At 41.4% G+C, this 25,888-nt stretch overlaps 1 protein-coding gene across 8 annotated transcripts in view; it reads right to left on the reverse strand.

The window, feature by feature from the left end:
- Positions 1-25,888, reverse strand: part of XPO6 (exportin 6) — a 100,316-nt gene that overhangs the window by 34,649 nt on the left and 39,779 nt on the right. For 4 of the 8 annotated variants that reach the window (XM_077907130.1, XM_077907123.1, XM_077907122.1 and 1 more), the window contains exons 6-10: positions 24,608-24,685; positions 14,737-15,190; positions 14,366-14,434; positions 11,315-11,441; positions 5,360-5,469 (exon numbers count right to left, since the gene is read on the reverse strand). In XM_077907130.1, coding sequence (XP_077763256.1) covers positions 5,360-5,469; positions 11,315-11,441; positions 14,366-14,434; positions 14,737-15,190; positions 24,608-24,685 — 838 coding nt within the window. The remainder of the gene's footprint in view (positions 1-5,359; positions 5,470-11,314; positions 11,442-14,365; positions 14,435-14,736; positions 15,191-24,607; positions 24,686-25,888) is intronic. The other 4 variants (XM_077907129.1, XM_077907125.1, XM_077907128.1 and 1 more) reach the window with 2 other exon arrangements.

The following is a 25,888-nucleotide window of genomic DNA, read 5'->3' on the forward strand; positions in this document are numbered from 1 at the left end:
ATTTCTCCCTTTCTCATTCCTGCTACCTGAATCAGAATCGTGGGTATGGGGTCTGTAAATGCAGCATCCATTTCTAACCACAAGGTGACTTTGGAGATGGAAGTCATGCCTGAGGCTGGTAGGATAAACAGGTAAAAGGACCCAGAATATGAGTCAACATACAAAGAATGTGGAGGCACTGACCATTTATCAAGGGAAAAACAACCAACAGAAGCTGATTTCAAGATGATGGCACACTGGAATTACCAAAGACTTTTAAGGCAGCTATTACAACCATCCTCCATAAGGCTTTTCAGATAGAAGGTGCTAGGGACTGAATTGGGTCCACTCAAAATATTTACATTGAAGCCTTAACCCCATTTAACTTTGGAGATAAGGCCTATAAAACGGCCAGTGGTATTTTGTTATGGCAGCCTGAGCTGATTAACACAGAAGGTAAATGACCACGAGAATGATACCTGGAACCTCAAGAATGAAGGACAAAAGCAAGAGAATTGGCAAGTATTTCGGTAAATATCATTTCTCTAGTATTTGCTCCTCTTAAGATCTTTAAAAATATTAATGATGGATGAAAGCAAAAGTAAAACATTGATGGTGTTTTCCATGAATATAGATGTAAAACATGGCAACCTCAATACAAAGAAGGGAGGGCAAAGGATCTATGTGGTGGTGAAGTTTCCACATACACTCGCAGTAGTGAAATGTTAATGTGAAAAGCAGATATACTATAATACCAGAGTGACCTCTACAACACTCAGAGGTATCATCAAACAACAAAAAATTGAAAAGGGAAACTAAATTTGTGTGAAACTAACAGAGTCTCCGAATAAATGAAGCAAAAATAATAGGGCTGAAAGAAGACATTGTAAATCCAGAATTATACCCAGAGAACCTGCCTCTCTCCTGCTGACAGAACATGACAGAGGACACACAGAATGCCATCCGCCAACCTGACCTAACCGACATCTACAGAATACCTCACCCAACAACAGCAGAATACACACTCTTGTCAAGTGCAGTATGGACAATCACCAAGAAAACTAAGTCATAAAACAAACCTTAGCAAGTTGAAAAAAACTGAAATCATACAAACTATCTTTGCGGATCACAGTAACTAGAAAATAGTAACAAGATAGATGGGAAATCAAATATTTGGAAGTTAAACAAAGAGATGAGCCCAAGAGAAATCAGAAAATCTCTTCAGCAAACAAAGGAAAATAGAACATATGACAATCTGGTAGACACAGCTAAAGCAGTGCTCAGAGGGAAATTTGTAGCATTACATGCTTAAACATGCAATGGAAATAAACCCATAGATCTGTGTGCCTTGAGCCACAAATATGATCCCAAAGCACTCTAACGTCTGAGTTAAAAAAAAGCTGTACATGGTGGGGCAACTACAGTAGGTGTTCAGTAAACAAATGATAAGTCAAAGTACAAATGAGCAAAAAAAATGAATAAATGCACAGGCAAGAAACAGACAAAAGTCTAAATCAGGTGACTACAAAGGACTGGAGCAGAACCCTGGACCACTTTCTCAACTCAAAGAAATAACCAAGACTCTACTCATTTACTCTCTGGGGCCATCAACAGCATGGATTTTTCCTCACAGGACCTAGAAATCTACTAGAGCCCTGACACAAACCTAGTTAACTAGTTAACACCTTATATTAACTGTTATCAAAATGCCATGTGCTGTAATGGCACTTCCTTTTTCTTAAGCAGAAAAACCCACCCGGAAAGAAAGGGCAGCAGGTTTTCTCACGCTCACCCACAGTTGTTTACAGTCCAACCCAGTGTCACCCGGAATCCCTGGATGGTCTGTGGCTAGTACTTGCCAGTACTCTCATGACAAAGGGGCTGACAGGACATGACTCAATAACTTTAGGTTGCTTAACTCCCTTCAGGTTTCCTCATCTTCCTGTAAAAATAAGTTTCTACACAGGTGGCTGCTTTCACAGTGACAAGCAGAGAAGGGAGTGAGGGAGAGAGAACAGAAGAAAACCAGAACTTATTCACAAAACACCTACTGTCAGCCAAGGTACCAAACATGTACTGGTTCACTTCCTTTTCTCAACAGCTTGTAAGTAGGCACAACCCTCCCCAGAGTACAGCAGAGGAAAAGGAGCCTGAACTTCAGGTCTTCTCAAACCACCACCTGAAAATGGTCAATCTGGACAATGAACTCCAGCAGTAGCTTTGTTCAGCTGGCAATGTTACTGAACACATTCCTTTGACAGTGGGATGCAAGTCCCCAGCAGCTCTGATCAAGAAACTCTGGAGCATTCTCAGTGAATAAAGAACATGCACAGCTCCAATGCTCCTAGGTCCAAAAATAAATCCATGTACATTTGTGCTTCTAAATTTATAGCCTACAATGCCTACACCACTTTGTTGTGATGAATGATGCAAAACCTATAAACCACAAGGGACAGGAACTGAGTGCTGCCTCTGTCACTTAACCACACCTACGTTTCCCATTTAAGACACCAAGAAAACATTCTTGACTAATTCCTGCAAGATCAGTTGCTTCTAAAATTCTGGCACAAGCCACAAATGTGATTCCAAAAGCACCTCAACTTCTTTCAGATGAATTTTGTCAGCTGAAAAACATTTGATCCCATTTATGAGCTTTATTAAAATGAGTGGGTCATTACCAGTAGACAGCACTCTTTATCAGCTACCTCTGCAGAACAATACATCTCTGACATATTAGGGTCTCTTAGAACCTAGAAGAGTGGTTGCCACATTTCAAAACTTTCATTTAAAGAACTGAGCATACATCTGCATAAATATATAGTGTAAGAGGTGACAGGAAAAATATAGACATTAAAATTCAACTATTTTCTTTGTGCCCCTCAGGGGACTACCTTATACACCCTTCTTTGCAGCCTGCAACCCTAGACCCTAGGCAATGTCTGATCAACAGTTTCCAGTTCCCAGGGTGATGGTTATTATTCAATGGTTTAAAAAAAAAAAAAAAACCCACAGACCAGCTTTGAAGGTTTGGGGCTTTTGTTTTGTTTTTTCAAGGGCATAAAAGTATTCTAAGTGTATATACTTTAAAAAACAAAGTCAGGGCAGCCCCGGTGGCGCAGCAGTTTCGTGCCGCCTGCAGCTCAGGGCATGATCCTGGAGACCCTGGATCGGGTCCCATGTTGGGCTCTCTGTATGATGCCTGCTTATCCTCCCTCTGCCTGTGTCTCTGCCTGCCTCTCTCTCTCTCTCTCTCTCTCTCTCTCTCTCTATGAATAAATAAAATCTTTTAAAAATAAATAAATAAATAAATAAATAAAATTTAAATTAAATTAAATATCATAAAAAATTAGAAAGTCTCATTTAGAATGATGATCAAACGATCAATGAGAAAAATTCCTAGAGTTTAAAGTGGTCAGTCATCGCCCCTGACAACTGTGACATCAGATGATAGACGCTTGCGCAGGCAGGTCAACATGTGCAGATAGAGGGCCCAATCACTTAACTCCACAGTCATCGGCAAAGGGCAGCAACATCTCCTGTTACTTATTATCACAGTTGTGGGCATCACTGTGACCAATGATTGAGTGCTTTAAACAGGGTAAATACTGTGCCAGGCAGTTTATATACAAGATTTCCTTGAATTCTAACCATCCTGCAAGAGATATCAGCATGCGTATTTTGCAACAGGAAATGTGATCAGTATATAACTTGACCAAAAGTAATACTGCTCCCATGAAGCAGCAAAGGAATTTAAATTCTAAACCACTGCTTCTTCTGTTGGTACAATAATGTGCACAAGTGTATATTTAATACTAATAATCTGCCAGCACATACTTTCTCAATGAAACCATATTCTCCACACCTAAAACACATTTGTACTGTGCTTTAAAAAGCATTTGCATATTAATCATTTCCTCAGTTTATTCTTCCAACAAGCCTGGGAGATGTGAAAGAATATCTACCACTAAATATAGCAAAATCAGGCACAGTCCCAGAACTAAAGGACACAACTGTTCAGCATACAAAATAGAGAATAGGGCGGAAATACCTTTTCTTTGAAGAATCTCATTCAAAAACACAATTACTTATAGCTGGCAAATTCACCAAAAACAGGATCTACTGTTATGTAATGAAGTTTCAGATACAGGAGTATACTACCCATAAAGCACATTTGACCCGTTACCATAGCAACTTAGAAGCTATTTTGCAATCACAAAAATAATGTTTTGGGAACAAAAGTGCAAATTTTAAACTTGGAATGCAAATAATCTGTTTAGAATGTTTAAAACTCATAAAACCTCAGCAATACAAAGCGTTTTAAGAGGGTCAGTCCAACCTCTTCCCAAATAGGGATTCGCCTCACCATCTCCATTTGGCATATTTTTGGGGAAGGGGTGTTCACTGTCTCCACCACCAACCACTGATGCCATTTACTGAGCAAACATTCATAATGTGCCAAGCATTCTAGATACATTAGCTCATTATTTCATTTCTGAAATGAATTAACTATAATATACAGGAAATACACCTTCTGCCTGCAAGTAAGAAAAATGACCTGAGAAACACATGGAGGGGAAGAAACATTCTCCATTTTGTTTTTTAAAGATTTTATTTATTCATGAGAGAGACAGAGAGAGAGAGAGAGGCAGAAACACAGGCAGAGGGAGAAGCAGGCTCCATGCAGGGAGCCCGACGTGGGACTCGATTCAGGGTCTCCAGTATCACGCCCTGGGCTGAAGGTGGCACTAAACCACTGAGCCACCCAGGCTGCCCCCCATTTTGTTTTTAAAAAATACAATAAAAAGTACAAAGTAGCTATCGCTGGACTGTGGGATTATGGGTAACTATATTTTTTTTTATCTTTTCCTAGTTTTTAAAATACTTATTTTTCACAACAAGCCTTTATTACTTTAAGAAATTTTCAAACACATACCAAAAGAGCAAGAATATAATAAACCCCAAGTTAGCATCAATACAGGTCAACATCAATTATCAACACATGGCCAACCTGCTTTTCCCTCTATCCCCAGTGGATTATTTTAAAGCAAATCCCAGATGTCGTATCATTTCATCTAATAAATACTTCAGTTTTTCATCTCTAAAATAGGGCCATTTAAAAACAAACTCATGAAAACACTGTCATATCTAAAACATTAACAATACAAATGACTTTTTTAACCAGTAAAAAAAAATGTTTTAAGAAAATGAGATAAAAGGGAAGAAAAAAAAGAATACAGATATGCACGATGACATTAACTACCTAACCAGCTTATGTGACCTGGTCTCACTGAAGAGGTTGGGCTGCATGGCTGCCCCTTCAGGCCACAGGAAAAACTGGCAAAATTTTCTATTTCTAGTTATCAATGTTTCTGGGGTTTACCTGTTGAGAACTGCTTCCTTGTCTCCCAGACGGCTTTTAATTTTACTTGTCAGATAGTCCAAAAAGAGCGTCCAGATATCCAAACAAGAGAAGTAACCTTCATGAGTAGGCTATGATGCAAAAGAAATCCAGACAATGAGATTACTTAATGCGACTCCTCCTTAGAAACACACCCACCAGTGTTTATTTCCACCAGAATGGTACAACCATAAGCCTAGATTCCCTCTGCTTCCAGGTAACCACAACTGGTGTCTTTTAGATGGTCTTCATGACTGGGCCCTGGTGATCCTAACAAGACAAGGGTGCCATGGAACAAACACATCATTAGGCAGGACAACCAAATTACAAAATAAGCAGAGCAGACGCCAACCTTTAAATCTGAGATTGACTGGGGTGTGGGGGGAGGGACCCTCAAAGATGATCCAATTCAAATCTGTTTTAAGAGAAAAAGAAACTTAGATCCAGAGACACAATCTATTCAAGGTCAGGAGTAGGAGCAGGTCCTTCTACCCCCAACCAATGCTCTTCCCAATACATACCCTTACAAAACCAAAAACAAGCTCCAGTGGCTCCAAAGGTGACAAGTTCACATATCTGAAGGTTAAGAAAGTAACAGCTGCAGTGTTCCTACAGAGCAGACCGAAAATGAGCTTCAGTCTGGCCCTCGGGCATCAAATCCTCTGCAGAAGGAGAGGTAGTCCAACAGACTAATTGCAAGCTCTAAACAGATGTTGATAAAGACAAAGTAAAGAGAGAAGAGCAAGTCTTTGTAGGATCCTAATGCTCTGATTTCTCAGATTCTATTTCATGCAAAATCCAGACACTATATTCTCCAAAATCTAGTCCTTCTTGCACATATTCTATTTCAACTTGTGACCCTCAATCCCTTCTATATTCACTCAACTTCTTGCTACCTCTGAGAGCTCTTTGGTTTTGTGATTACATCACTGAACCACATGTCTGGTGGCAGGATCAGACAGGAAAAGAAACAATGCCATCATCTTCTGGGATCAGTTTCCTTCCATTTCAGATCCACTAGGAAATCCAGAGGCTTACGAGGGCATATATGGGATTTACGCATTGGGTGGTAGCATGAGATGGGAGTTCTGTACCCAGGCTGAGTCTGAGACAGAAAAACTAACTTATTCAGGAGCAGACTAGGAGAGAGTCCAACCTCAAAACACCCAGGGTCGCCCTGGAACTGTAATGCACAGCTCAGTAAGGACCACTGACAGGACCGTCCTCAAGAAAACAAAATGACCATTTCCTGTCTCCACTTCATCCTTTGCAAAACCCACTATATCCAGGACATGAAATGAGCCAGAATAAGGAGAAAAAACAATAAGCCATGTGGAAATAATATGGGTAGCTTATAGACAGGCACTCAACTTGCACAGCCAGGAGATGGAATCTTTACTAGCTGCAGCTTGATGAGCTTCCTGTAGGTCAATCACTCAGTTGTCCCTCCTTGGTTTGAGAACACCCACCTTCCCCCCTCCATAGAACATAACTGATCAGATGCATATGGAAGTGCTTTTGGTAAAAGTCACTACACAAACCCAGGGCTTATGGTTATGTCAATGTACTTTACCGTTACACACATCCTCTCCATGCCTTTGAATTGAGGATATATCACGTGGCTCAAGACCAGAAAATAAGGTGGGCAGATCCACCCTCTGCAGGACCTGAAACTTCTTCCTACTGCAGGGCCCGCTGTGAGGCCTTGTGTGCTGCCCACAATCTCACCTTTGACAACTGCTGTGGATACAGATCATTAAGGTCACATAGATGACCTCCAAAAGCTGCACTTTTGCAGTCATCCAATGTTCAGAACCCTCACAGACCCATTTTAAAAATGTACCTATACTCAGACTTATTTTTCATGCTCAAGGGCTAACTAATCACTAAAGATCCAAACAAGTTTCTTCAAGAAGGGTAGTGATACCACCCTTCTCTCTCCAAGCACTTTACAGTGGTTATCTGCATTGGTCTATTTGATCTTCATAATAGCCCTGGAAAGTAGACAGGTGTTTTTCTTCTTCCCATTTTACAGATAAAGACAACAAAGCTCAGAAACAAAGTTACCTGCTCAAGGTGATGAGATAAGAAACAGAAAGAGAACTAGAACATGGAACTTAAGACTCCTGGTCCAGAGCCCTCGCCCCCATGCCACACTACCCCAGGCACTATTTTAAGAAGGACAGGCAGGTGTGGGGTGGGGGGTGAAAAACGCAAGACCAAGAATGCCCTGCTGACGATATGCTAAGAGAAGGAGCAGGAAGATGGAAATAAGACAGAAATCAGATGCTTCTAGGGACACCTCAGCAAGGAACGCAACGGTGGAGGCAAATATCTGCTCAGCCCAAGGGGCTAGAGACACTGCAGCAAGATGCTTTGGTTAAAAAAAAAAAAAAAATTGTAGGAAAGGAAATGAGAGGAAAGAATCACAGAAAGATACTAACATCATCTTTGTCTCATTACTATTCTTTCAATATATGATGACCAGTACTAAAATTTCTTATGAATTTTCTTTAAGTCATCTCTATACCCAGCATAGGGCTCCCCGAACTCATGACCCTGAGATTAAGTGTCAGACAGCAGATGCTCTACTGCAGAGCTAGCCAGGCACCTCTCTATGAATTTCAGAAACAAAAGGCAGAAACACTTGAGTATACTCATAACCCTTTAGACAAGAGGAAAGAACATTTTCCCACTTCATAGATAATTAAACTGTAATAAAATAAGATCACACAGTTAATGAATAGATGAGAACTTAAAGCTGAGAGCACTTCATTTCTTATTCTTAAATCTTACCCCAAAGAACTCGCTCCTGATCCTGGAGTGCACACTGCCACCTTTTTTCAACCCTGCCTCTCCAGTAAGGGGCAGCCCAGCCTACAGCAAACTGCACAGAGCACCTTCCAGCTTCCTGCTCCTCTACCGGATGCTCAAATCCGCTTCAGCCTGGACCTCAAAGGACACCGACACCCAGAGTAAGAGCCTGCGCCTAGTAAGCAAGGTTCACATACAGCGGACCAAGAGAGTACAAAGGAGCTTGGCTAACAGTGAACTCAGGTAATGGAGGAAGAAAGAAGCTTGTTTGCTTCATGACCAGACCCATTTCTTTTCCCACTATATAAATACAACACATATAAATATATACTGACACTACAGTTCAATGGAAAACGAACACATACGATTCTAGAGAGGGGATCACAGAAGATAACCACTGGGCCAGATTGTGAAGATGCCCACCACAATCTTCTTAGGTGAGGAAACTAATCTAAGGAAATTAAGAAGACTCATCCAAGGACACAAGCCTCAAAGAAATAACCAGAGCTCAAACTCTGAACTGTTTGTTGGGTCCAGGTCCAAAGAAGTAGGCATAAGACCTACATACTTTAAAACTTGTATTTAGCTTTTTTCTATACCGCACATAAAAGATAGAAAACTTTACATAGAGCAAAATGGCAAAATATTTTCATTCCATTTTTCCACATAAACTCCTTCTTCCTGACCGCACCACTTGCTCCTCATCTCTTTCATTTCTGCTACAGACTCTTAAGTATCTACCAAATCCTTTCCTCCTGGTCCCTTTGCATCCATTTCTTTGGATCCATCTCACAACACTCCCACCTTGAATGCTTCTCTCCTATCTCCTCACCCTCCCACTTCTCAACACCTCTTCCATTCCTTCTTAGGTCTGGTGAGCTCAGCATGCTGCCCTTCCTGCTCCACACCCACTGGCCCCATCAGACATCTTGACACTTCCTCAGCCCTGGTCCTCCTCCACCTGCACCCTCCCTGCTGCTCCCAGGAACAGTTCACCCATACCCATTGGGGGCACTACTTCTATGTGCCCTGAGAGAAAACCTAGCTCACCACCAAAACCTCGCTCTAAATTCCCAACCACATACACACCCCTGCTAGCCTAGGCCCATGTTTCTCTTCCAGCTTCATTAAGCTACAATGTTAGTGGTTTAAACCACCTAAACAGTCTATTTATAAAATCACATGCCCTAACTGACCCAGTAATCATCCCTAGGATACACCAACAGAAAGAGCTATATAGGTACACCCAAATGCATGTACAAGAATGTCTACTGCAACACCATTCCTGATCACCGAAAACCAAAAGCTACCCAAATCAAAAGTGGAATGGATTTGCAGATAATGACTTATTATAAGCAATGAGGGCAAACCACTGCCACACACAACACAGATGAATCTCACAAACTGACGCTGAATGAAAAGGGCAGACAAAACAAATACTGGATACTTCCATTTAGAAAAGTTCTCAAACAGGCAAAACTAATCTGGGATGTTAAAGGCAGGGTTGGGGTTACATACTGGGAGAGGGTAAGAAGTGATTGGGAAAGGACACAGGGGGGTGCTGGCACTAAGTCCTATTTCTTGATTAAGGCGGTGGTGACATGGATTTATTCATTTTGGGAAAATTCACCAAGCTATCCATGTATAACTTGTGTGCTTCTCTGTTTATGTGTGATATTTCAGTAAAAACCTTATTCTATGGGACACCTGGGTGGCTCAGCGGTTCGGTACCTGCCTTCAGCTCAGGTCATGATCCTGAGGTCTGGGACTGAGTCCTGCATCAGGCTCCCTGCGAGGAGCCTGCTTCTCCCTCTGCCTGTGTCTCTCCCTCTCTCTCAGTCTGTGTCTCATGAATAAAAAATTAAATCTTTAAAATAAAAAACTTATTCTAAAGACACAAAAGGAGGAGCTCTGAATAATGTACAGAATTACTGAATCACTATATTGTACACTTGAAACTAATGTAACACTGTGCATTAATTATAGTGGAATTAAAAATAAATCTCACACATACACACACAAATGCATAAGGGATAGGGCATGATAGAAATGTCTAAAACCGGGGATCCCTGGGTGGCGCAGCGGTTTGGTGCCTGCCTTTGGCCCAGGGCGCGATCCTGGAGACCCGGGATCGAATCCCACGTCGGGCTCCCTGCATGGAGCCTGCTTCTCCCTCTGCCTGTGTCTCTGCCTCTCTCTCTCTCTCTTTCTCTCTCTGTGACTATCATAAATAAATAAAAAATAAAAAATAAATTTTAAAAAAGAAATGTCTAAAACCAAATTGTGATAATGGTTGCACAAGTCTATAAACTGAGTATCACTGAATTATACAATTACAATGGGTGAAGTTCATAAGATGTAAATTTCAATTTCACTTCAATAAAGCTTTTAAAAAATATGTGTGTGTGTGTGTATAAAAGACATTGGGTCAAACTCAATTAAGGCATGGACTTTGCTTGTGAGGGTTATATGCCTAGCCCCTGATATACAAGATGAGCTCAAAAAGTATCTGTCCAGTGCAGGTAAAAATCGGATCCACCGGGATCCCTGGGTGGCGCAGCGGTTTGGCGCCTGCCTTTGGCCCAGGGCGCGATCCTGGAGACCCAGGATCGAATCCCACGTCAGGCTCCCGGTGCATGGAGCCTGCTTCTCCCTCTGCCTGTGTCTCTGCCTCTCTCTCTCTCTCTCACTGTGTGCCTATCATAAAAAAAAAAAAAAAAAAAATCGGATCCACCAAAACTTAACTCTCGAGAGCTTCACTACTTAACATCCTTATCGGAAGTTTTAACAACAGTTACAGAATAGAACGAAAGATTATTTCCATCTCTTGCTTCTCCAGCAAAACAGTGGTTAAGTACACAAACTCTGAGTTCAAGTCCTGGCCCCATCACTTACTGACTATATGACCCTGAGCAAGGTACTCCCTGTGCCTCGGTTTATCTGGAAAATGGAGATAGTTAATAATACCCACCTCCAACAGCTGTTGTAAAGGAGACACGTGTTCATCTTCACAAAGTAAGTAAGCACTATCTAAATGTTTGGGAGGTAAAGAAGCTCTTTCCCCTGAAAACGAGAGAGTAGACTTCTTGCGGGAGGAAAGGATGGGCAGTTCTGGTGTTTTACCTGATGAAATGTGTACTTGAACAAAAGCGTCAAGAACTCCACCACGGGAAACTGGGAGTAGGACTCGATTCTTCTCAGGTGAACACTCACAAAGAGCCGGAGGAAGTCAGTAAACTTCTCGATGTAGCTAGTAAGACAAGAAGACAAGGGGTGACAATCTGAAACCCAGCCATCTCCTTAGAAAAGAACTCAAATTCAAACCAAATTTCTTTCAGTACAGAACTACATAGATTTAAAATATAGTTTCAGTTAAAAATATAAAGGCCTGCAACAATTACCTACAGGTCAGGCAACCCTTCATTCCATTACCACCTGAAACATAGCAGAAAAGCAACTTTAATCCTCAGACACTATCTCGTAAGGCATCTTATAAACTAGTGCTCTCAGAGTTTCTAACTCCTTCATATTATGACCCCATTCAAGTGAAAGGAAATGGTACTAAAAAGTTGATGGGCAGAGCATGTGCATCATTTCAATGTGGCAAGTCTGGGAGGCTTTGCTATGAGGCCAAAATATTAAAATGAATGTGCTAAGAACAAAAACAAAACAAGGCTAGACCAAAGACATGGCATCCAGGTAAGGCATATGCAGGCTTGCAACCTAATGCTCTTTCTTCCCACCTCCTTACCCCGCCCTCTATCTCCTGGTGCTAATTAAACATAAGTACATCCTGGTCCACTCTGAAAGTGATTGCAAAAATAAGGGAGGAGGGCTGCCCAGGCTGGACAGGCCTCGGGGACAATTTAGTCTGGTGCTTCATTGGACAGATGAGGCCCAATGAGATAAAGTGACCCGCCTGAGGTTGCTGGGCCAGCTCACAGCAGAATGGGACCCCCCATCCACTCCCACGCCAGTGCTCTTTCCTTTCACAGCACAGTGACTCCCCAATTCATGTGTATTCCCAGTATCATTTCCCAGAGGAGAGTGAGTCCCAGCTGCAAGGATAAGAGACTGCTGTTACTAAACACACAGCACATCATCACTCACATTTCAGAAACTGCATTATAAGCCCCTTGATACCAAAAGGTGATTAGAAAATGAGATGGACATACCTCCATAAATCACATTTCGGAGACCAATAAACAATATAAAGACTCACTACAGGCCTTAGTCAAAAATTAAATCATGGTTACAGGCAACTCTGAAACTCACCACTGCAAAAAGCTTTTTTAAAAGCAAGGATTATGCAATAATAAAAGGGGAGAAAAAGACTACTACTCAGAAGAGCAAATTGGCCCATAAACAAAATGTCCTGTATTGTTCCTGAGACCTAGCACCCTGGAGGCAGCCAACCCAGCTATCTGGCCTCTGCACAGCTAGCTAACACATATGTGTAAGCATGTGCAGTTAAAAAAAAAAAAAAAAACAGAAACAAAAACATTAATTTGCTTGATAAGGAGAATGGCCGTCTCTGTGGATCATGGGACCAAGTACTTGAAACATAGTAAGGCATTCAAATCGCCTGTTTTTAGAGTCAAGTGTGAGACTTCTCTCTGATGCCTCAGATCATGAATACTCAAGAGCAGGAGCTCCTCATTCCTTGCTCCACGTATCACATGATCTTCAGCCATGGCTATTCTGAGCCATCGCCCACTTTACTGCTCTTTAGGAAGACACCCTCAAATCTCTGCCACCCATAAACAAAGAGAAGTCTTGGGTAAATGCCATACTGCCTCGATTTTATTTTCATCTCCAACCCAATTTTTTAAGCAAACAATGGCTGTTTGGTAGCTGAAAGTCTAGATTTTATTTCACCTCATTTTCTTTCCCTTGCCCACCTTCTGGTACAGGTGCTAATGAGCAGTGGAAGGTGTGAAACAGGCACTAGAGGGAGAAGGACAGGAGCAGAGGCCCTGGGTCAAAAGCTCCTAAACAACTGAGAATGGACTTAGCTGTTTAGAATTAGTGGTCAGGGGCTCAAGAGCCAGGAAGCAAGCACACAGTACTATTTAGGTCACCTTTCTGCTTCTGGGTACCTCTCAGCTTTCTCAGGGCAAGAGGAAGCATAGGATTGAAATATAAAACCAAAAGCACAAGGGTTACACGTAACAAAAACAGTATATTGATAACCGGTGACAATATTTCTTTACCACCCGAACATAAGCCATCACAAACATTGTGCTACATGTCAAACTCAAAGCCCAGGTACCTGACGCTCCGTACGAGCAGCTGAACTTTTCTTTTTAACATATGAAAATATGGCCTTTCTTAACCCAAAGCTAGAAAGGATATAAAACTGTGTGTTTGCATACCGATGCCTTTGAATTCATACAGAAAGCGATTACAAAATAATGGAAAATAAAACCAACATACCACCATACGAGATTATGAGCTCTTTTGTGATTATACAAAGAAAATTTCACACAAAGCTTGTTTACAATGAACCAAACCAAAAGAATCTTTGTATCCACATTTTCAACTTCAGAAAACCCTTAATAAAACTGCTATATTTAAAAAAGCACTAAAACAGTCTTTAAGCACTTGACTTTATATCTGCTACTTACTCTAAGGAAAAGGAAAATGGCTTAAATCGGTGTAGCTTAATAACAAAAAACAAGCCATGAAAGATGGATTAAAATATTAACAACATTTGCTGCCTGGCAATCAATAAATATCTTCTAACTCAATACAATTTATCCACCTGGAAGTTTCTGAATAGTCAACATGATGCTTTAATTTTCCCTCTTGCTGTTACACAGCAGTGGCATCGCATCAATGAAAGCTGTGGGACAGATAATGGCATCATCCAGAGGAAGACCGGAAGACCACGCCTCAGCGTACTGTGATGGAGTCATCTTTTTGAGTACTTCAGAAAGAAAAGCGAGGTCATTTTTGGCTCCAAGCAAGAGGAGGTAACAAAGAAACCCAAGTGTGTGCCACATTCATACGTGCCCTCTTCCACATCTCTTTTCTTTTGATGGAAGTGTGCCATCCGTGCAAAGCTCATGGTAATAACATTCCTATACACTGCACGATGTTCACTTGGGAAAAGTCAAGTAGTAAAAACTGACAGGCAATATCAAGTGAAAAGGGGGATGAGAGCTCCTGTACCTCCAAGGCCTCCTCTCACGTTCCTGGCTACGCACGAGCAGCAGACTCGGCTCCTGCGCCACCTCAGACCTGCAGGCGAATCGTGAGGATGGGGTGGGGGAGAGGGCGGAAGGGAGGACAGGAGGCAGAGAGGGGGAAAGACAACACACCTACACAATTCACAGGCATGTTCCCAGCTTGACTCATCCCTCTAGCCACCCTAGCCCTTCCAGCTACGCTCAGACTTACTGGTCCACACCTACCTGTCCGTTCCTTGTCAGGAGCCCCAAACTCTGAAACCAAAGAGGATTACAGACACTATGCGACACCGCGTGATAAACAGTCACGGCCCCTTTTCAGAACACAGCCGATTCCACATCTGTTTTCATTACCTCTCATCGAGTTCTTCCAGCCTGCTCTTCACCGTGTGGGCATTGTTATCCTTGGTGATTTTCTGCAGGAGGTAGAAAGTCTGCTGGAACATACGTAGTAAATACTCCTCGAATTCCATAGGCACACAGTTCTTGGACATGAGTTCATTGATGCAGGACATGGCCAGGACCCCAAGCCGGCCGCGCTCCTGACCCAACACACAGTTCTGGCTGCTGCCGTTAACTGATGCCATCTTTCTGGCCCGGATGTCACAGCCAAAGCGCGCAAAGTGGAAGATGGTGGTTAGGAGGGATGGGGTGATGCTGGCAGACAGAGGAATCCAACTGAAGAGATGGGCCAGGCACTCCAAGGCCAGGGAACAGATATACTCACTCTCCGCATCAAGGATGGGGATTGGCTGATTCAACAGTTTGGCTGAACTAGGACTCTGCAACAGGTTACTCAGTAAGTCACCTGGAAATACAAAAAGCCTTTAACACACGCTATCAAGTCTCTTACAAATAAGTTTACCTACAACAGAGAGAAAGCCAAAGCCATCTTTCATTAAGCTCCCTACTAAAGGGATCTGTAGAAATGTAAAATAATGTCACTCACACCTCTCGGTGCTCAGTAAATTTGTTTGCTTTGGGTAATGTATTTTTCATGAGAACATATCATTTGTTTAGATGCAGAGTTCACGACAGTTTTTAAATGAATCAACGTAAATAAATGCTCTCAGTGTTAATATCAATAGATGTAACTCACAAAACTCTTTGAGGACCTCGATAATCTTTAAGAGTAAAGGGGTCCTGGGTAATAGGGTGGGCAAAAATGGGTGAAGGGGATCAAAAGTACAAACTTCCAGTTATAAGAAGTCCTGGGGATGTCATGTACAGTGTGGGGACTTACAGTTAGTCAACAATACTGTACTGTATATTTGAAAGTTGCTGGGGGAGTTAATTTTGAAAGTTCTCAGCAGTAAGAAAAAAAATGTTAACTGTGTAGTAATGGATGTTGCGATCGCAACTTTCTGTTACGATCAGTTTGCTTTATTTATTTACTTACTTATTTAAGATTTTATTTATTTATTCATAAGAGACACACAGAGAGCAAGAGAGAAAGAGAGAGAGGCAGAGGGAGAAGCAGGCTCCATGCAGGGAGCCTGACGTGGGACTCGATCCCAGATCTCCAGGCCCTGACCTGAAGGCGACACTAAACCGCTGAGCCACCCAGGCTGCCCTAGTTTGCAATATTTAACATCTATCAAATCATTATGTGGTATACCTGAAACTAACAGTGTTACATGTTAATTATATTTCAATTTAAAAAGAAGAAGAAGAAGAAAGGGGTCCAGAGACTAAAACTCTGAGAACTACAGAGCTAGGTTAGGTCTGTGAATCTGCACCATCAGCACAATCTGGGAGCTTGTCAGAAATACAAATTATCGGGCCCCACCCCACATGTACTGTGGTAGATCCTGGAGGGGTGTCACCCAGAAACCTGTTTTTACACATTTTCCAAGAGGTGATTCTTAATTGTTTTTCAGTGGTTTTTAAGTTTTTATTTAAATCACCCTGTGCTCATCACAAGTGCCCTCCTTACTCCCCAACCCCTATTTCTCCCATTCCCCAGCCATGGTTTATCTCTTTTTCCTTTCCTCATTTGTTCTGCTTCTGAAATGCCACATAGGAGTGAAATCACATGGTATTTATCCATTTCTGACAGACTTATTTCACTTAGAATAATACCCTCTAGCTCTATCCATGTCTTTGCAAATGGCAAGATTTCATTCTTTTTGATGGCTGAATAGTACTCCATTGTAGGCAATATACATACATACACACACACACACACACACACACACACACACACCACATTTTTATTCATTCATCAACTTGATAGACTCCCATATCTTGGCTATTGTAAATAATGTTGCTATAAACATAGGACTGCGTTATCCCTTTCGTTATCCCTTTGAATTCATGTTTTTTTATTCTTTGGGTAAATATTCAGTTATGTGATTGCTGGATCATGGGGTAGTTCTATTTTTAACTTTCTAAGGAACCTCCAACATGCTTAATTTCTGAGAAGCATCAGACTCAAAGAAATCATGCAAATGAAATGGGATTGCAAAAAGCTATAAAAGGATTTTAGAGAGGATATAAGACAAATATTCAAAACTATAACAAGAAAACATTCCTGAAATAAAAGGCGTATATACAAAAGAAAGGGGTTTATTCTGTCCCCAAGAAGAAGTGATAAAGACTAATCGATACTAAGACTTTTTAGGAATAAGGAAGAGATGTAGGTATAACAAGCACATACACAAAGGAGAAAACACCCAATTCAGACTTCCCCACAGTAATACAAGAAGCCAGACAATAGTGGTACTGTGTCCACAAGTGGTGGGGCAGGGAATGATTTAATCCAAAGCTCTCCTTGGAGTAACAAGGGAAGGGAACATTTTCCCAAACACAGAAACTCAAATAATATACTGCCTACAAACTCTTTTCAGATTTTATCCATTTGAGAGACAGCGAGCATGCACATGAATGGGAGAGGAGCAGAGGGAGAAGGACAAGCAAACTCCCTGCTTGGGAGCGGGAGCAGGGAGCCCAACAAGGGGCCCATTCCTGGGACCCTGAGATCATGACCTGAGCCAAAGGCAGACACCCAACTGACTGCCACCCAGATGTCCCATTCCACAAACTCTTCTTGAGGAAACTGCATAGAGAAACCAAATAAAGCAATAAATAAAGCAATAAATAAAAATGCAGAATTAAGGAGTGGAGCAGCTGTGCAAGGGGACTAGAGCAAGCACTGAATTAAATGTAGAATCAAGACTAAATATATGTAGGAATCACAGAGGGTGTGCTAGCTAACTTTTTTCTTTCACAAGCAAGAAGTCTCAAAATAATATGGGCTAGAATTAAAACACGTAGTAAGAAATTGGTTTTCCTCTTTTTTTCTTAATCCTAGAGGTTATCTTTTACAAACTAATATTCCCTGTGGAAAAAGTATCTCAAGGTCAGCAATTCCTACTGTTTTTAAAACCTCCCATTAAATTCAAGTAAAACTATAATTTGTTTTTATTAAAAAGAAAACTGAGGGCACCTGGCTGGCTCAGTCAGAAGAGTATTAGACTCTTGCTCTAGATAGGGTCAAGATAAATTAAAAAAAACATTAAAATGTAGGATGACACTTTTTGTCTTTTTATTTAGCTTAACCTCACTGCAACTACATATAACGAGGAGTCTAGAATGCTGTAATTTCTGAATGGTGGAATATTGGCTAAATTTTTATACTGTATTTTGTGCTTTATAGCAACAGTTCTCAAACATTTTGGTCCCAGAACCCTTTGTACTCTTAAAAATTACTGAGAATGCCAAAGAACTTTTTTAAAAGATGTTATTTATTTGAGAGAGAGAGAAAGGGAGCACAAGTAGCAGGGAAGGGCAGAGGGAGAAGCAGGCTCCCCACTGAGCACAGAGCCCAGCCTGGAGGCTCTGTCCCAGGACCCTGGGATCATGACCCAAATCAAAGGTAGCCGCTTAACTGACTGAGCTACCCAGGTGCCCAGCCAAAGAACTTTCACTTATGCAGGTTATGTCTATTAATATTCATCACATAGAAATTAAAACTGAAGTTTCAAATATTTTAAATACTCATTTAATAATAAATGCCTGACATGTAAGCATAAAATATTTTTAAATGAAGAAACTATTTTGCTGCCAAAAAAATAAGTGAGAAGAGTAGCACTATACATTTTTGGAAATCTCTATAATGTCTGTCTGGCTCAAAAGAAGATAGACTCTCTCATCTGCTTCAATCTGTTGCAATATGCTGTTTTCGCTGAAGTATATGAAGGAAACAGCTTCACACAAATATGCAACTGATAAAGACTAAAGTGTTTCTGTGGCCTTTCTAGGTGATTAGAGCTGTTCTTTAATATATAAAAATTTTACTAGTAGTAATTTCTTAAAGGTTAATTGCAATGTGGGATCTGAATGAGTTTTATTTAGTATACTCATGAGAGAAGGAGTAAAAATGACAAATAACATCTTAGTACTTTTATGAACGTGTATTTGACCTTTGGGACCCCTGAAAGGGCTCCCAGATCTATTGAGAACTCCCGCCTTACACTAATGCAGGATGAATATGAACAGATTAGTTAACCTTTCTCAGCCTCATCTCCTCAGCCATTAAAACGAGGATCTTGTAATTTATTAATAAGGGGCTTAATTTCTACTGTTAAAAGTAGATTAAAAAGTTGTCCCTAGGCATCGTATCTTGTATGGTGTTCACTGGTTTCTATTCTGAAAGAGCTGCATTTTTTTTTTTTTAAGATTTCATTTATTTGAGATAAAGGAAGAGAAAGAGCACTGAAGGGGCAGAGGGAGAGAATCTCCAAGCAGACTTCCCACTGAGCACAAAACCCAAAATGGGACTCAATCCCACCACCGAGGAGATCATGACCTGAGCCAAATCAGACGCTTAAATGACTGACCCACCCAGGCACCTGGAAATAGCTGCATTTAATACTAGTTGAAACTCATCATGATCTCAGCAACCCATGCTGATAATCAGAAGACCTAGTTTCAAAGAGTTATGCAAGAAGGATGTTCAAGTACAATCTACAAATATTTATCCAGTTCGTTACTGGATTAATAAGGCTATTTTCTGAATTGTTGCCGTGGCTGTTCAGTTGAGTCTGTATGTACAACTTTCTCTCATTCAATGACAGTAACTGTTTCTGGTATCGCTTTTCTCATTGTTCAAGGACCAGTGGCCATTTATGGAAGGTGCTGGAGTCAGAGGAAATCACCACTCTCCACTCTCCAACTAGAAGAATTTTGGGGGTGGATAATTAAGCAGGATCAAATGGAGGCTTTAGCAAAGGAGCAACCATCCATCAGACACCATCTCAGTATGATCTTCTATTAAACCTGGACATCTGGGATCCCTGGGTGGTGCAGCGGTTTGGCGCCTGCCTTTGGCCCAGGGCGCGATCCTGGAGACCCGGGATCAAATCCCACATCGGGCTCCCGGTGCATGGAGCCTGCTTCTCCCTCTGCCTGTGTCTCTGCCTCTCTCTCTCTCTCTCTCTGTGTGACTATCATAAACAAATAAAAATTTAAAAAAAAAAAAGCCTCAAACTAAATATCTTTAAAAAAAAAAAAACCTGGACATCTTTGGACCCTTGGACCTTTTTCTAAAGTCTCTTGAACATTTTTAAATAGAAATAAATTGTGGCTTTAAAAACGAAAACAAACAAAAAAGTTGCCCCTACTCTTTAGTTCAGAAGAACTTTTCCAGAATAGGATTGCTAAAGGGACGAAGAAAAGCAAAGCAACAATAATTACATTATGAACAGCTCCCATTTGATGTGCTATTATTATATGCGTGGTGCTGCACTAAGCACTTTACATACACATTCTCCTTTCACGCTCACAGCTCTAAGACAGGTATTACCTGCATTTACAAACTATTAGAATAACTAAGACACAGAGAGATGAAATCTTTCCCCCACGTTCCCCTGCTAATAAATAAGTAGAGCTAAAACGGAAATCCAAGCCTGGCCCCTAAGTTTATGCTCCTTCCCAGAAAGCAGGTCAACTGGAAAGATCATGCAGCCAGGAAAAAGAGATCAGTAAGGAAGCTAATATTCAAATGCAGAAAAATATGCTTGATCTGAAGTCCTAAATAAACCAGCATGTACACCGTGACGGCAACTGTAGGACGATATAGGCAAAAGGACAAATGCTGAACAGGATTATGCAAAGGTAAAGATTATTTAAGTGCATAAGATGATCCCTATTATCTTTTTTTCCCCTCAAAACAAGAATCTTTTAAGGTTGCTCTCAATGAAAATGATTTTATTCAACTTTAAATGTTCCAAAGTATTTTAGTAGGTTACAAAGTTTTTCAAAAATTGTATTTTAATCAAAGCGGAAGGAATTTCCACAGAACAGAGGGACTCTGCTTCACGTTGCCAATATTTCCAATGCAAACCTAAGAGAGCTTTAAATAAGCTACCTGTGCAAGAGGGTACAACTCAAATTTACAAAGCCTGTGAGAGACTTCAGGTTCTCTGACTTGGGCCAGGCTCTGGCAGCAGTACGTACCCCTGCCAAGAGGTAGTGGACAACTCTGGTGTATTTACTCACCTGGAAGCAATCCAGATGTGTTAAGCATTCATGCGAAGATCCCTTTGGCTTTTTTACTTTCTTAATTATTAAAATTTCATGTTTCCTATTCAGTTCTACATCTACTAACTCAAGAGTATCTCAACCACAGCACTACTGATATTTGGGGCTGGATCATTCTTTATTGTTCTGCGCATCATGGAACATTTAGCAGTATCCGTGGCTTCTACTCATCAGATGCCAGTAGTACCTTCTCCACTCGTTATGTTAGCCAAAATATCTCTCCATGTTGCCAAAGAACCCGTGCAGGGCAAAATCACCCCAATTGAGAACCAGGGATTTCACTGCGGCCTCAGCAAAATGTGGAGTAATTCCATTCAAGGAGCCTTAATGGGAAAATGAGCTCACAGGATTGAGTGGCCCTCCCCAGTCCCATCTGCCTACAAGTAGCTGATAAGGGGATACTCGAAAAGATTTGGAAGTGTACAAAGACCTGCAATTTGCAAAGTCTAGGAGAAAACAGGAAGGCATAAACTGGTCTCCATCGATTGAGCTCCCTGATGTACTTGTACTCTAGAAACTTGCGATTGTCCGTTTATGTACAGATCCATATCCAACAGTATGCATCTTGTAGACGGGAATGCCATGGTCTCAGGTTTTACTGCAGAATGACGAGAGAGAACTCAGAATTGCAGTATTTACCTCATTTCATTCTTTTCACTGCTTCCTCCCTGCCCCCCTCATTTGTCCAAGCAAAGAGGTGAGAACAAGAGAAGGCTGAGGAAGGAAGAGGGCTGAGGCTGCTCCAATGTAGCAGGAAGCCCCAGCCCCAACCCCAGCATACGGAGGGCTCAGCCACGCCTTCCCCATACTCGGTCCTCCATTCTTTGCCTTTCACAACCCACAGGGCCAGCGGTCAGGGATGGCACACTAAGTACGTGGCAGAGCTAGGGCTCTAAATCAGGGGGAGGAGGAAGCAGGACGAGAAAGCAAATTTAGGATGAAGACCAGGCACCTAAGCTCGGACGGGTTTCTTTCCCTGCTCCATCACTTACTGGCAAAGGGATCCCCCCATGAGCCCATTTGTTTGATACAACCGTCATCTACCTCACAGGATTTTGGTCTAGTGAGGCGTATTTAAAAGATAAGGCAACAATATGAGGAACTATTCTGAGAAGCAGACCACAAGCGCCCTTCAGAGCTTCTTCTACATCCAGACTGTTAAGAGTCTGGATGCAGGGACAGTACCTGGGCTTTGTTTGTTCTTTGTTTTGTTTTTTGTTTTTTTTTAAGATTTTTTATTTATTTATTCATGAGAGACACAGAGAGAGAGAGAGAGGCAGAGACACAGGCAGAGGGAGAAGCAGGCTCCATGCAAGGAGCCTGATGTGGAACTCGATCCCGGGTCTCCAGGATCACACCCTTAGCTGCAGGCGGCACTAAACCTCTGCGCCACCCGGGCTGCCCTTGTTTGTTCTTTGAAAACGATGTTACCAGAAAGCATATGAGGGGAAAAAAAATGCCAAAAGCCATGGGGCTGCCAGAGAGCTGCATGCAAATCCAGCCAGGCAGAGAGAGGCGGACATGGACTAGAGGTTGGGATGGGATGGGATGGGGCGGGGGAGGGGAGGGGTATCTGGTTTACTCACTGGGCCCTAAGTTTTCTCAGAATGACTTTCCTCTAGAACAGTGAGCTTATGGTCACCAAAGCTAAACAGTCTTCTAGAAGTTTTACTACTGCTTCACTTGGTATCTTCAGTGCACAGAGGCAGTTGAGCAAAACCATCAAAATAAATATTAAATCATCAGCACTGTCCAAATAATGGAACAAGATCTGACAGCTTCGCCTGCAACTCTCATAAAGGGAAAAAAGGCATATCACATGAACGTGTAAACCTATTGTTTTTTAAGAAGTATGCCAGCTTAAAAGCCTACTTCACTTCCTAGGCCTCCTACAGCCTCCTTTTTTTTTTTTTTGCCTTTTCTCAAATACTAAAATTCATGACTTCAAAAATGTTTTAACAGTGCCTAAGAGGCAATTTTCAAGAAGTATGCACCACACTGTTAGGTTTTGTTTATAGGGAAATGTCAAGTCAGTTCATACTGTATTTTACCTCACCTCATCAACAAAACCTCGGCAACACAGAAGGGAGGCAAGCATATATTTTTGATTCTGATATTCCCCAGCCCGGCCTCCAGGAAAATAGGTCTATTAAAGTAGAAACGGAGTTCATTCAGAAGATGTAGCTGAACTAAGCCAACTAAAACATACAGCTTCTGGCATTGGAAAATGATCTCTGAGAAACAAGTTTTACTAAACTGCTGCTAACTGGAACTGGATGCTAAGTCAGTATTCACCTACCTAAAACCAAATCCAATTCAAAAGAACTAATCTTTTTGTAAACTATAATTTAAATGAAATGACACATTTTAAGACCAGCCAAACTGCAGAAGATTCAAAAGCGTACACTCAATTAAAAAAAAAAAAAAAAATCAAAGCTCAACCTCATTTGCAATTTTTTTCTTTAAACATCAAATATTGCAAAATATAAATCTGCTAAGTCATCTCAAATATTCACGTTGAAAATGAAAGTCTGCCACCAAGTACAAATAAAGTTCAAATCCCTGTTGATTTTTGACACACTCTCAAGCTCTGTAATAAGTGTTTAATCTAACAAGTATGACAAATGACTCTCTAATAGCTTTTAAACCAACTATGATAAATGGAATTTGGAATAAATTAGTATACTATGAGCCGTCCCTAAAATGTCATGCTATATTTTCAGCCCTACAGTAGCTCTGCAAGAATTTCAACTTCCACTTATTAACAACAACAGGCTACATGAAACAGCTCAGGGTTGGAAATGTCTGATTTCAACAGCCTGTTTGCTAGGGTAAAGGAGAAAGATGGGGAAATCTTTCTCATTAGCCATACCAATATTTACAGTAGAGGAAGAAATGTGTGCAATTCACAGGATGTACTCTACTTGAAAAGCATTTGTGATCATTCAGTGTAAACACAAGCATTTGGAAACTAAAAGTTTCTGCTCAGACACAATTTCCTCTTTCTATCTATCCTTGAAAGCAGCCATTTTTAGGCAAACTGCACTTGGACTTTTAAAAAAGGTATTAATATAACTGAATAATTAACCACCAGTAAACTACTTAGTGACACTGCAAATGTGCCCATACTTTATTATTCTGAACAGATATAAAGTCAATGCTGATTACTGCACACTGATCCCATCTTCCCCCAGCCCAGTAGGGAAGCAAGCACTAAACACATCCTCTTCCTCCCCCTGCCCACACCCCTTCAGGAAACTAACCAGCCCCTGCAACCTTGACCCCTGCGTAACTGAACAGCAGACCTGTCAAGCCCATGGGTGCATGCCAACCCCAGCATGAGCAATACAGCCACGAAATCTGAGAAAAAGCAAAAAACCAACCAGAAGGGACAACAACGGTTGTAAACTGAAGGGAATGGAGGTGGATGACAGATCAAAGGTGCCATCTTTCGGATGGATAAGGAAGAAATAGTATACATTGCTCAAAGTGTATTAGAAAGTACAAGTACTTACGAAGAACTAAGCAGAGCTAGCTCCTCAGAAAACATGGGCAGAAAGACCAAAAATAGATTAAGGAAGAATCAGCACATGTATCTGACATAGATAAGCAATTGCTACCCCATCAAGACCCCAAACTGCATTTAAAAAGAGGAACATCATATGTGGTGGGCAGACCATACCACTTTCTCCTGAGGTCGGGGATGGTGGTGGGGTGGCAGCAGTGACACTGTGTTTGTCCCAGACAGTCTCCAAGATACCTATCAAGAAAGGAGAAACTGAGTTTAAGAAAGAAACAAAGTCTAACCTATGAAAATCAGATTTAGAAAAATGATATCCCTGATCAAACATCAGTATTTAAACATCTCTCTCTCTACTGTATGTCCACCTGGACATTCCTGGACAACACCACTTGGATGTTCTAAACTCAATTTATCTTCCCCCACAAACTCACCACTATTCCTCTTATGCTCCTCCCCTAGCCCACAGCACCAGCCCACACGATCTCAGCCTCAGGCCTCTGCTGGCCCATCTGGCCTTGCCCACATCCCCACACAAGGCTGCACATGCCAACCTAGGTGCTACTCCTTCCACATCAACCTCTGACCTCCTCTCCTCCTTCTACTCCTGCCAGACTCACTGCTACTAACTACCCCTCAGAGCTCTACCCACCTGTCATCGTTCCCAGAAATCTTGTCTGTTCAGTTCTGCCTGTGAGTAAAACACGCTTCGACTAGAACTCTTAACACACTGGTTTGAGCTGTCTTTCTCCCCTACTAAAGTACCCCAACCTAGAGGCAGAGACTGTTTTATTCTCCTCTGTGTCTCTTTACAGAACCTACCACATAAGATGATGGATCGTAAAAGCTTTTGAAAATACTGTGTTTTCAAAATATTTAATAGTATAATGAAGATGAACCTTGAAGTATCACACTAAGAAAAGGAAGCCAGACACAAAAGGCCACATACTGTATGATTTCTTTTTATGAAAAGGCCAAATAAGAAAATCCATAGAGAGACAGATTAGTGGTTGCCAGGGGCTCAAGAGGGAAGGGCAGTAAGGAAAATGTTCTGGAATTAGATGGTATGATCATTCTGCATTCACTTTGGAGAATATATTAAAAACCACCAAGTTGTAACACTGTAAAATGGTGGATTTTATGCTATGTAAACTAATCGCAATTTAATACATTTTAATGTCCACATAGCAGGATACAGAAGTATCAGACATAGTCCGTGACTACAGAAATGTAAGCCTCTGGTTGGGGACATCAATAAATGTGCCGTGAATGAATAACTGCTCTGAGGTATGGGTTTCCCCTGGGGATGTGGGGAAGAACAGAGAGCAAATGACAAGTTCACTTTGATCAAGCATTCTTCACTGATTTAAGTGCCCACTGCATGCCAAGCACTTCTGTAACCCTACGAAAGAAAAAAGTTCCTAGACACCCAAGAGGAAAGCC

The sequence above is a fragment of the Canis aureus genome, chromosome 8 (genome assembly GCF_053574225.1).
Source record: "Canis aureus isolate CA01 chromosome 8, VMU_Caureus_v.1.0, whole genome shotgun sequence".
Lineage (NCBI taxonomy): Eukaryota > Metazoa > Chordata > Mammalia > Carnivora > Canidae > Canis > Canis aureus.